This window comes from Pan paniscus, chromosome 9 (assembly GCF_029289425.2).
Source record: "Pan paniscus chromosome 9, NHGRI_mPanPan1-v2.0_pri, whole genome shotgun sequence".
In the NCBI taxonomy this organism is placed as follows: Eukaryota; Metazoa; Chordata; class Mammalia; order Primates; family Hominidae; genus Pan; species Pan paniscus.
The window spans coordinates 79,173,094-79,186,324 of record NC_073258.2 but is presented as its reverse complement, the minus strand read 5'-3'; the positions used below and the strand labels follow the sequence as shown (position 1 = coordinate 79,186,324).

The 13,231-nt window shown below is 42.5% G+C and overlaps 1 protein-coding gene across 4 annotated transcripts in view; it reads left to right on the top strand.

The window, feature by feature from the left end:
* Positions 1 to 13,231, top strand: part of GAB2 (GRB2 associated binding protein 2) — a 203,272-nt gene that overhangs the window by 165,069 nt on the left and 24,972 nt on the right. For all 4 annotated transcript variants that reach the window (XM_034933441.3, XM_055094727.2, XM_034933442.3 and 1 more), the window contains one exon: positions 2,727 to 2,970. In XM_034933441.3, the coding sequence (XP_034789332.1) occupies positions 2,727 to 2,970 (244 nt within the window). The remainder of the gene's footprint in view (positions 1 to 2,726; positions 2,971 to 13,231) is intronic.

Here is a 13,231-nt window from a genome sequence, read left to right as displayed (position 1 = left end):
ACTCAGGAGGCTGAGGCCGGAGTATCACTTGAACCCAGGAAGCAGAGGTTGTGGTGAGCCGAGATCGTACCACTGCATTTAAGCCTGGATGACAGAACGAGACTCTGTCTCACAAAAAAAAAAAAAAAGGAAAGATATTTGTAAGTCATCTGAGGTATAACAGAAGAGTTTTAAGAGGGACGGTGACATAATGACGTGACATGGTTGCTGAGAAACGGAAGAGTCATAGATAATGCCTGGACTTCTGGCTTGGAGAACTTATTGGCTGGTGATGATGGACCTCACTGAGACAGGGAACACGAGTGATGAAGAGGTCAATTTAGATTGTTGAGTTTGGCCCACTAGTGGGACATCTGAAGGGAGGTGCTCAGCAGGTGAAGGGATATATAGCAGGGAGTCCCGGAGAGAGAACTGAGCTAGAGATGAAGATTTGAGAGTTGTCAGCACATAGGTGGTAACTGAAGCTGTGGAAGTAGACAGGATTACCCCCTGGAGAGTCTTCAGCGGGAGAGAGAGGCTACAGGAGGGTCTAGAGTGGAGCCCTGAGGAATGCCTCCACCGAAGGGGCAGGCAAAGGAAGAGGAGTCCAACGAGACAACAGAGAATACAGAATCTCACCAGAGGCTTGCTTTTTGCAGGTTCCCTGTGTCTTCTTAGGCAGTAGCTTGTATTCTTTCCATGGCCCTGTGGCTACTCTGTCCCATAATGTAAACCCTGTCTCCTCCACTATTAGAGAGTTCATCTTGCAAATCTAATGGAGTAATGAGCTATCGATTCTGTTAACAAATGTCCAGTTTACTGAAAGACTTGTAATGGGAGTTAATTTTGGGGGTCAATACAGCTGTCAATGGAACAGTTTTTCCCCAGAGGCCCATCAGCTTTTTCTGTTGTACACTGGCAGGTGTCCTGCCCAGCAGCAGAAATGCCTGGAGAGTAATTAATACTGTAGAGCATTAATGAGCTGGTGATCCTGCCTAGGACCATGAGAAGGGTACAGCCTGAGATAGGTCAGATGACAGGCAGTAGAAGGTGAACTGTGTCCCCTCTGACATGAGTTGAATAACCCTAGAAAATCAACACCACCACAACGTTAACCCACCAGCTATCATACTGCCTAAGATTACATCTTTAAACTTTTATTTCTTTCGAACAAGAAGTTTCACTAGTGGAATTTTTGACTGCTGAATGAATGTGTTGTGTTTGCTTAGTCCGCAGACATGAACTAAGAATCTGCTATGTACCTTGCCTTTATTAGGTAAATGCTGGGCCTATAATGGTACAGTCACTGTTCTCAGAAAGCCATGGGTTAGACAAGGAAGCATAGTGACCATGGATATAATGGGAGCATGGGCCAAGTGCTGTTGGCACACAGAAGAAGCAGCAAGTCCAGGAAGATTTGGGAGAGAATATGATATCTGTGTAGGGTCTAAAAGTCTGCATATGAGCTTGCCAGTAGAGTAGAGGTGAAATCCAAGCGGAAGGAACAGCAGAAGCCAAAACAAAGAATCATAAAAGAGGCTGGTGTGTTCAAGGACTGATGATGCTTCCATATGCCATGTTTATGGGTGGAGAAAAGCAGGAAGTAGGTCAGACTGTCAAAAGCCTTGTATGTTATGCTAAGGAATTTGGACTAGCTTAGAGAGCCAGCCAGATGAATAATGCCCTTGGCTTGGGGTGTAGTACTATAAGCTATTATCCGTCCTTAATACCTCACTTTCTAACACAACAGAGAAAAGCTTGAGATAAGAGGGAAAATGACCAATAGACAGGGAGTGGTGGGCAGTGGGGAATGTAACTGTCCTTGGAGGTCTTAGGATGCCAGGCAGGAGCAGCTGGAGTCCAGTATTAAGGGACAGCTCCAAATGCATTTGTGCTTTTCTCATTAATGCAGTAAGGCACAGTCCAGAGCCTCAATTAATGAGTCTTCAGTAAGCAAAGCCTCATTTAACAAAGCCAGCCTTAGCTTTTTTTTTTTTTTCCTGTAATTAGATGTTTAAATTTCATTTTTTTTTAAATTTCAACTTGTTTTTCAGATGCCAGGGTACATGTGCAAGTGTGTTACATGGGTATATTGCCTAATGCTGAGGTTTGGCCTTCTGTTCATCCTATCACCCAAATAGCATTGTACCCCATAGGTAGTTGTTCAGTCCTTGTCCCCCTCTCTCCCTCCCTGTTAACATAATCCCCAGTGTCTACTGTTTCCGTCTTTATGTCCATGTGCACCCTGTGTTTAGCTCCAACTTATAAGTGAGAACATTAGGGTATTTGGTTTTCTGTTTCTGCATTAATTCACTTGGGATAATGATGTTCAGCTGCATTCATGTTGCTGCAAAAGACATGATTTCATCCTTTGACCACAGCAGGAGCCACCAAAGAGTGGGAAGGTGGTCGTACTCATTACTCTAGAGGCAGACCTTGCCTGAGGGTCAGGGTCACACTCCTAGACCACAGGTAGCCGTACTTCCTGGGAGTGGGGCAGATATGGCCTACATTGTGATAGGAAGTCACCTCCAGGCTACCCCAGAAGCCGTACAAAGGTAAAGAGGACCTCTTCTTCAACCAAGATGGCCAGGAGGGCAGCAAGGGGCAGGTATATGAGAGGGAGAGAATGCTAGTGCTGGATTATTTTCTCTGCTCTTACTCTTTTTTCTTCCTCTGACAACTCACTTTGGGATAAGGATACATTTCCTTCCTTTTTCATTCACAGAGCTATTTCTCCTTTTCAGACTCCCTGAGAAATGTTTCCTCAGCCGGTCATGGCCCCCGCTCTTCTCCAGCTGAGCTCAGCAGCTCTAGCCAGCACCTTCTCCGAGAGCGCAAGTCCTCAGCCCCGTCACACTCCAGCCAGCCAACTCTGTTCACGTTTGAACCCCCTGTGTCAAACCACATGCAGCCCACCTTGTCCACCAGCGCACCTCAGGAGTATCTCTACTTGCACCAGTGCATAAGCCGAAGAGCAGAAAATGCAAGGTAGGAGGCTGCCACAGCCATTAGGTGGGTTAGTGACCGCTCACAGGGCCTAGTACTTTTCAGTCCTTGCTTTTTTAAAGACAAGCAAAACATTATATTGTTTCAGGTAGACAAACACGTCTGTGACAAAACATAATTTTTTGCTTCTGTAGCCTTCATATTTTATTGGCATCATCTGTGTTGCTACACAGTGATAACTGGATTCCAGAGAAACTATTCATTATCAAAAATCATGCTATAAAAAATGTTTGATTTGGAGGCAGGGGTGAAGGCATTAGGGGACACAGTTTCCGAATTGCAAAAAAACAGTCAATTTACTTGGGCTTAAAAGTATAGCTATAAAACCATAACATTGTTCAACAAATCCATACCTTGCTTTTGCTCTAGAACTGCACTGTTCTGTATAGTAGCTACTACCTGCATATGTCTACATAAATTTAAATTAATTAAAATGAAATAAAATGTAAAATTCAGTTCCTTAGTTGTACTAGCCACATTTCAAGTCCTCAGTAGACACATATGTCTAGGGGCTACTGTACCAGACAGCACAGATACAGAAAATTTCCATCATAACAAAGTTCTAGAGCAAGAACTCCCTGCTCTAGGATAATGGTCTTTTGTTTTTCTAACATCATCAGCTCTTTCACAGGTGCAGAACCTGTAAATGTATTTATTATGTTTTATTCCCATTGTTAGGCTAAGCAAAAGTGCAGAGCTGATAGGCCTTGCCAGAGCTAATTCCCAGTTGCTACCATAGCCAGCAGATTACAAATCACATTTTAATTAACTTACAAGATCTAATTCATGTTATGACAATTAAGGCAAATAGAAAAATGGCTGTACTAATGTATTACTTGATTTTGTCCTTGAGAATATTTTCATACATAATCTCATTTGAACCAATCAACACACTGAGAAATAGCCAGTATACAAAATTTATCTCCATTTTAAAGATGAAGAAACTGAGAATCATGACTAATAAATAGCAGAGGTTGGGCTAGAACCCAGGTCTTCTTGTTTCTGGTCCTGTACTCTTTTCACTATGCTACCCTACTTTTGTTTTTCTGAGTCATCTGCTGTCACACAGAAGAGGCTCCAACACTTAATCTTAAGGCTGCCTCAGATACCCATTTTCATGAAGAACATGATTGATTTGTTTGTGAACTTCCACTAGTTCAACTTCCATCAACTTATACATGAAGAGCTGAGTCCTAAAAAGATAGTGAGTTAGCCAGGGTCACTGAACTAGTTAGTGGCGTTAACTGTAAATAGTACCTGATTCTCCCGAATCACTAACCAGAGATAGGCAGTGTGGTATAATGAAAAGCATGTTCAGGCTTTAGAGTCAGTCGGATATGGGTTCAAATTCAGGTTCTTTTACTTTCTTTGTGATCTTGGACCAGTTATTTAACCTAATTAACCTTCAATATTCTTATCTTCAGAATGGGAATAACTAATTCAAAGGCTTACTAATGAGTGTAAAATGATAAAACATACATAAAATAGTAGTAGAGAGTAAATACATTTTACCTGTTCTTCTTATGCCCCATCCTCTTCTACTACATAGACAACTGCCTGGGAGCAGATAAGGTGAGGTCTTAAAATCATAGTTGTAGTGAAAGGCAAAGTACTTAGCTGTAGTGCCTTGCAGACTTTAACATGCATATGAAATACCTGAAGATCTTACTGAAATGCTCACTCTGACTCAGTAAGCCTGGCCTAGGTCCTGGGGTCCTTTCTAATAAACTCCAGATGATACCAGCGCAGCTTGTCTACAGCTCACACTTTAAGTAGAAGGCTTTATATAGTAGTAACAATTGCCGCCACCACCACTCCAGTGATCCTGCTGACGCATCAGAGAACAAACGTAGAAACATCTCTGCTTGAATTAGCCTTTAGGGCCCACTCTCTGCACCCCTACCTCCTCTGTGAAATCCCTATTAATCTTCCTACCTGGAATTCACTTTTTCTCTGAATTGCCACAGCAGTTTTTTATTCTCTCTCTCTCTCACATTTGGAACTTTCTGCCTTGTAGAATGGATTTTTATATTAATACATTACTATTATTTGAAGATGGAGCTCACAGTAGGTGCATAATAATTTGAACAAATCCATGTTGTAGAGGGATAAGCTAGTAGAACAGATAGAACTTTACGCAGCTGAGGAAGTCACATTGTTGTAGGCCTTTGACCAAGCCATGTTCTTCTCTGTCATGGTTTTCACTTGTGTGGATGAGGGAATGAGAGGGTAATGAGCAGGATCTCAGGGAGACTTTTGGAGAAAACAAGTTCAAATAATGTTTGCAGAATTCCAAAGGAAGTTGGAGGGTAGGAAGGAAGCTTTCTTAAATCCAGAAAGACGATATATTTTCTTGTGGTAGTGGAGTTGCTCGCATCATGCTAAACCTACTGTAATAATTATAAACTCTGGACAAAATATTAAAAAATAACTTTTTTAAGGCCCTGAAGAGCAATAAAAAAGGCAGAAACTGCAAGAGATCTGACTGTTGAAAGAAGTGAAATTCAGTTTACATGGCTTTTCCTATGATGTTCCAATAATATATCATCGAGAATATTCAGTATACAATGAGAAAATGCCAGACATATGAAGAAACCGTATACATTAACCCATAGTTGAGAGAACTCAGTATCTAGAAAGAGATCAAAATAAACCCATATTTTGGACCCAGCCTACAAGACTTTAAAATAATTATGTTAATTTTTTAATCTATTGTGGGTAAAGGATATAATAGGTGAAGAGATGGTGGATTTTAGGATGGATATAGAAACCGAAAAAGAATTGGGTAGTTCCAGTTCCACTATGGTGGTGGAAGCCACCACAGGCTTTCCTTCCCACTGATTACAACTAAAAACTCTGGACAAAATCCAGAGTGCAATACCCAAAGACTCTGAAAAATAAATAAAAGGAGATAGATTGTAAAGAGGAGAAGAACTTGTAGAAGTGACTACACAGAGATGAACTTTTTGTCTTTCATGGATTTGCCTCCAGGTTGGGCCCCATCACAAAGTAGCACAGTGCAAATTGCTAAAATGTCATAAAAAACCCCATCTTTCTGAGTAGGGGAACCAGAAGAGGAGCCCCATTGGGGCTGGAAGGAGCTAGTATATTCCAGAATGAAGAGAGCTGGAGAAGGGATCTTCTAACTCTGGGAATGAAACTATGTGAGTCTTAGGATCACCTTGGGCTACACATGTGTGGGACAGACCGAATCGAGTGCAACAAAGCCTATGTGAACTGAAAGAAGATTTGAACTACCATACACAGGAGGAGAGACAGAACTTGCAGTCTGAGCCTAACCAGGTTGATTTCCTATAAAAATATCACTTCTCAGCCAGGCGCGGTGGCTCACGCCTATAATTCTAGCACTTTGGGAGGCTGAGGTGGGCAGATCACCTGAGGTCAGGAGTTCAAGATCAGACTGGCCAACATGGTGAAACCCCATCTCTACTAAAAATACAAAAATTAGCTGGGCTTGGTAGTGGGCCCCTGTAATCCCAGCTACTCAGGTGGCTGAGGCAGGAGAATCGCTTGAAGCCAGGAGGTGGAGGTTGCAGTGGGCCGAGATCACGCCACTGCACTCCAGCCTGGGCAACTGAGTGAGACCCTGTCCCAAAACAAACAAACAAAAAAATAGCACTTCTCCATGGGATTATAACAGAACCCAGCATCTACACAACATCATGTTCACAGCATTCAGGATCTGTAATCCAAAATGTCTCAGCATATTGAAAACCAGAAAAATATAACCCATTCTCAATGGAAGTCACAGGTACAAACCTCAAAATAACCCAGATGTTGGAATTATCAGACACAGATTTCAAAGCTCCTGTGAAAACAACATTCCATGTAATAAAGGAAAACACACTTGAAACTAATGGAAAGAAAAAACCCTCTGCCACCGGACACTGTGGCTCACACCTGTAATCCCAGCACTTTGGGAGCCCGAGGCAGGTGAGTCATCTGAGGTCAGGAGTTCGAGACCAGCCTGGCCAACACGGTGAAACCCCGTCTCTACTAAAAATACAAAAAAATTAGCCAGGCATGGTGGTGGGCACCTGTAATCCCAGCTACTTGGGAGGCTGAGGCAGGAGAATCGCTTGAACCCTGGAGGCGGAGGTTGTGCCATTGCACTCCAGCCTGGGCGAGAAGAGCAAAACTCCGTCTCAAAAAAAAAAAAAAAGAAAAAATAAATAAAAAAACCCTCTGCCAACCAAGGGGTTTATATTCGGCAAAAGTATCCTTTGGGAATGTAAACAAAATTAAGACGTTCTCAGATAAAGGAAAAATAAGAGCATTTCCAAGAGATCTGCTTTTAAAAACTGATAAGAAATTTCCTCAGGCTGAAGCAAGATGGTACTAGAAGGAAACTTGAATTTTCAGGAATGAAGGAAGAGCAACAGAAATAGTAAATCCCTGCATAACTGTGAAAGATTATTTTTCCCTTTTAACTTCTTTAAAATATGTATAAGTGTTAGAAGCAAAACTCAAACAATGTCTAGTGAGGTTTTCACCTGGTTTTCTTACTCTTTAGTATGAAGAGCTCCCTTTGCCATTTTCTTGCCATGTGAGTGGCCTGGTGAGAAATTTTCCCAGCTTTCATTTATCTGGAAATTTCTTAATTTCACCTTCAGTTTTGAGAGAGATTTTGCTAGGTATAGAATTCCAGAATGACAGTTCTGTTTTCTTTCAGCATTTAAAGGATACCATTCTAGTCTTCTGACCTTCATTGTTTCTGATGAGAGATCAGCAGTTATTTTAATTTTTATTATTCTATATGTATTTTCCTTCCTCTGAATGATTTTTTCTTTTCAAAAATTGTAGTAAATACATAGCATAAATATATCATCTTAACCATTTTCAAGTGCACAGTTCAGTAAAGTACATTCATATTGTTATATAATCAATCTCCAGAAATCTTTTCATCTTACCAAACTGAAATTCTAACCATTCAACAACTCCCCGTTTCCCCTTCCCTCAGGCCCTGAAAACCACCATTCTACTTTCTGTCTCTGTGAGTCTGACTTCTCTAGATCCTCATATACATGGACTCATACTACATTTTCTTTATCCATTTATCTGTTGATGACCACTTAGGTGGATTCCATTATCTTGGCTATCGTGACTAGTGATGCAATAAACATAGGGGTGCAAATAGCTCTTTAACATACTGATTTCCTTTCCTTCAGATATATACCCAGTAATGGGATTGCTGGATCATAAGATAGTTCTATTGTTAGTTTTTTGAGGAACTTTCATACTGTTTTCCATAACGACTGTACTAATTTACATTCCCACCAACAGTGTGTAAGAGTTCCCTTTTCTCCACATCCTCACTGGCATCTGTTATTTTTCTTCTGGAAAATAGCCATCCCAACTGGGGTGAGATAATATCTCATTGTGGTTTTGATTTGCATTTCCCTGCTGATTAGTGAGACGGCAAGCTTTTTTTTTTTTTTTTAATATGCATGTTGGCTGTTTTTCTGTCTTCGTTTGAAAGATAACTATTTTCAGCTAATTTGCCTCAACTGCATTATTTGTTTTTTTTGCTGTTGAGTTGTTTGAGTTCTTTGTATATGCTGGATATCAACCTTCCATCAGATGAATAGCTTGCAGAATGGCTTTCTCCCATTCAGTAGGTTGTCTCTTTACTCTTCTGATTGTTTCCCTTTGCTGTGCAGAAGATTTTTAGTTTAATATAGTCCCATTTGTCTTTTTTTTTTTCTTTCTTTTGAGACAGAATCTCCCTCTGTCGTAGAGGCTGGAGTGCAATGGTGCGATCTCGGCTCACTGCAACTTCTGCCTCCCAGGGTCAAATGACTCTCCTGGCTTAGCCTTTTGAGCAGCTGGAACCACAGTCATGTACCACCATGCCTGGCCAATTTTTGTATTTTTAATAGAGACAGGATTTTACCACATTAGCCAGGCTGGTCTTGAACTCCTGACCTCAAGGAATCTGCCCATCTTGAATCTGCCCATCTTGGCCTCCTAAAGTGCTGGGATTACAGATGTGAGCCACCACACCCAGCCATTTGTCTATTTTTTGTTTTTGATGGTGCTTCTGAGGTCTTAGCTGGGCACTTTTTTGTTTTTGCTTTTGATGGGAGACTTTTTTTGCAAATTCCATCTCATTACTCATAATTAGTCTGTTCAGATTTTCTATTTCTTTTGGGTTCAATCTTGGTAAGTTGTGTTTGTCCAGGAATTTATCCATTTCTGTTAGGATTTCTAATTTGTTGGTGTATAGTTCATAATCATCTTTTTTCTTTTTTCTTTTTCTGAGACAGAGTCTTGCTCTGTCCTCCAGGCTGGAGTGCAGTGGCGCGATCTCAGCTCACTACAACCTCCGCCTCCCGGGTTCAAGTGATTCTCCTGCCTCAGCCTCCCAAGTAGCTGGGACTACAGGCACGTGCCACCGTGCCCAGCTAATTTTTTTTTTGTATTTTTAGTAGAGACAGGGTTTCACCATGTGAGCCAGGATGGTCTCGATCCCCTGACCTCGTGATCTGCCCGCCTCGGCCTCCCAAAGTGCTGGGATTACAGGCATGAGCCACTGCGCCTGGCCCATAATCATCTTTAATGATCCTTTGCATTTCTGTGCTGTCAGTTACAATGTCTCCTTTTTCTTTTTTATTTTATTCCTTTATCTATTTTGAGACGGAGTCTCACTGTGTCACCCAGGCTGGTGTACAGCTGCGCGATTTTGGCTCACTGCAACCTCCACCTCCTGGGTTCAAGTGATTCTCATGCCTCAGCCTCCCGGGTAGCTGGGACTACAGGCGCCCACCACCACTCCTGGCTAATTTTTCTATTTTTGGTAGAGACAAAGTTTTGCCATGTTGGCCAGGTTGGTCTCTAACTCCTGACCTCAAGCAGTCCACTTGCCTCTGCCTCCCAAAGTGCTGAGATTACAGGCATGAGCCACCATGCCCAGCCTTTTTTTTTCTTTTTTTTTTTTTTAGACAGAGTCTCACTCTGTCGCCCACACTGGAGAGTATGGTGGTGTGATCTCAGCTTACTGCAACCTCCGCCTCCCAGGTTCCAGCGATTTTCATGCCTTAGCCACCCGAGTAGCTGGGATTACAGGCGTGTGCCACCATGCCCACTAATATTTGTATTTTTAGTAGAGACGGAGTTTCACCATGTTGGCCAGGCTGGTCTCGAACTCCTGATCTCAAGTGATCTGTCCGCCTCAGCCTCCCAAAGTGCTGGGATTACAGGCATGAGCCACCGCACCCAGACTGATTTTGTATTTATTTGGATCTTTTCCCGTTTTTTCTTGGTCAGTCTTGCTACTGGTTTGATTTTGTTTATTCTTTGAAAAAATTAACTTCATTTTGTTGATCAGTTTTATTTTGTCTCCATTTTATTTCTGCTCTGATCTTTTTTTTCCCCTTTTACTAATTTTGGGTTTGGTTCTTGTTTTTCTGCTTCCTTGAGATGCATCATTAGGATGTTTATTTGAAAATTTTCTACTTTTTTGGTATTAGCATTTATTGCCATAAACTTCTCTATTAATACTGCTTTTGCTGTATTCCATAGGCTTTGGTATGTTGTGTTTCTATTTTCATTTGTTTCCAGACATTTCTAAATTTCATTCTTTTTCTTTTATTTTTTTTTTGAGATGGAGTCTCGCTCTGTCGCCCAGGCTGGAGTGCAGTGGCATGATCTCGGCTCACTGCAAGCTCTGCCTCCCAGGTTCACACCATTCTCCTGCCTCAACCTCCTGTGTAGCTGGGACTACAGGTGCCTGCCACCACACCCAGCTAATTTTTTGTATTTTTAGTAGAGATGGGGTTTCACCGTGTTAGCCAGGTTGGTCTCAATCTCCTGACCTCGTGATCTGCCCACCTTGGCCTCCCAAAGTGCTGGGATTACAGGCATGAGCCACCACACCCGGCTCTAAATTTCATTCTTAATTTTTTCATTGACCCATTAAATCATTCAAGAGCATGTTGTTTAATTTTCCATGTATTTGTACAATTTTGAAATTTCCTCTTGTTACTGATTTCTAGTTTTATTCCATTGTGGTTAGAAAAGATGCTTGATGTGATATCAATTCTTTTAAAATCTCTTGGCCTAACATGAGGTCTGTCCTATAGAATGTCACATGTGCTAATGAGAAGAATTATACTCTGCAGCTGTTGGATGAAATGTTGTTAGGTCCATTTGATCTAAAGTGCAGTTTAAATCTAATTGTTTCCCTGTTGATTTTCTGTCTAGGTGATCTGTCCATGCTGAGAGTGAGGTGTTGAAGTCTCCAACTATGATTATATTAGAGTCTATCTCTCCCTGTAGATCTTAATGGTGTTCCATAAGTCTTGCAGGTTTTCTTCACTCTTTTCATTTGTATTCCCCCTTTCCTTCTGGCTGGGTAATTTCAAACTACCTCTCTTCAAGTTCAGATATTCTTTCTTCTAATTGATCAAGTTTGCTGTTGAAGCTCTCTGTTGTGTTTTTTATTTCATTCATTGAATTCTTCAGCTGCAAGATTTCTGGGGTTTTTTTTTCTTTCTCTTTGAATTTTTTTGTTCATATTGTGAATTCTTTTTCCTAATTTCTTTGAATTGTGTGTGTTTTCTTGTACCTCATTGAGTTTTCTTAAGGTCATTATTTTGAATTCCCTTTCTGTAATTTGTTGATCTCCTTTTCACTGGGCTCTAGTTACTAGCCAGAGTTCCTTTGGTGCTTTTTTGGTGTTATATTTCCTTCCTTTTTTGTGTTTCTTGTGTCCTCATGTTAAGTGTCCATGCTTCTGGTGGAAAGATCACCTCTTCCAGACTTTCTGGAGTGGATTTCTTAGAGAAAGACTTTCACCTGCAGTTGGGTTTTAGTGTTCCAGTTGAGAAGGATGTGATGACTGTGTTTCCACTTAGGTGCAATGGTATAGTCTCCATGCAGCTTCTTTGCCTATGTTCAACATCAACAATAACTGGGAGTGCCTTGGTGGCCTAGACTATAGAAGTTTGTGCAGCAGCGGTGGTAGCATAGGTTGTTAATATCCTTAGCGTAAAGGGCTTTTTGGGTCTTTCTCTTCTCATTTTCCCCAAATGAAGAGACTTAGTCAGGGGGATCCCTCTTAGTGTCAGGTCTGGCATGGCCTACAAGTAGCTGCAGCAGTGCTGGGTTCTAGGTACTGGTGCTTGGAGCTTATGTGGCGTTGGGTTTCTAAGCTCAGAGTCTCATGAACCTATTGTGGCAGCTGGGTCTTGGGGTGCAGGTTCACTCTCTGTAGCATGGTTGGATGTGGACTGCCCTCCGGGCCAGGATCTATGATATGAGTCTGTTGAACCCTCTATCAGCCCAGGTCAGGGGCCAGCTGTGATTCTACCCCTGGTAGGCAGAGCACAGCACTGGCCTCACCCTGGGCAAGAAGGGATGTTCTGGAGGTTTGGTTTCAGGGAGGAGGATACGACTAGAATTTGGGAACCTGAGTCAATAAGGCTCAATGGCAACTTGGGTCCCAGGGGTTGATACACCATGTAGCAGTGACTCTACATGGTCCCTCTTTAGGCTTAGCAAATACCCAGGAATGGCAGAGTATAGCTGTGTTTTGGGCTACAGAGGGGCAGGGAACAGCAGAGCAATGACTCTACTCCCCAGGGAGAGGCGTATCTCAACAGCTCAGACTCTAGGGGGCTAGTGCAGCTCCAGGAAAGCAAGGCACTAGAGTTGTTTGGCCTGTAGGGCAGGGTGTCTCAGCTCAGACACTGCTCTTTTTCCCCGAAACACAGGGTCCTGTATCAGCTCAGCCTTGGAATGCACCCCCTCTCAGCTCAGCTAGGGCACCCATTCCCCAGGGGACAGTGTGCTACTTCAGCTCAGGCCCAGGAGGGTGTGACTGTTCTGAGTAGCCCAGGCATCCTTTCCCTGGAATGCAGGGAACCATATTATTTTAGCTACTGGGGTACCTCATTCTGGGGAGTCAGTGCACCGTTTCCTAGGATGCAGCCACTGGCTTCAGCTTAGGCACTGTGGAGGCATGACTGTTCTGAGCAGCCAAGATACTGTTTTCCTTGAAGAGAGCATACTGCTTCAGCTCTGGCCCAAGGGAGTGGGGAGAGGGGCAGGTGGATTAGCTTTACTTCTGCTTGACCCCCCTGGGAAGGGTGTAACAGCTGCTCACAGCTCAGCTTTGGAATGTTGGGCCACTGGGCTAGCAATGGCTCAGCCACAGCTTAGCCTCAGGAATGAAAGGGAGCCATGGCTACTCACCTCTGGAGCAAGACACACTCCAGCCATC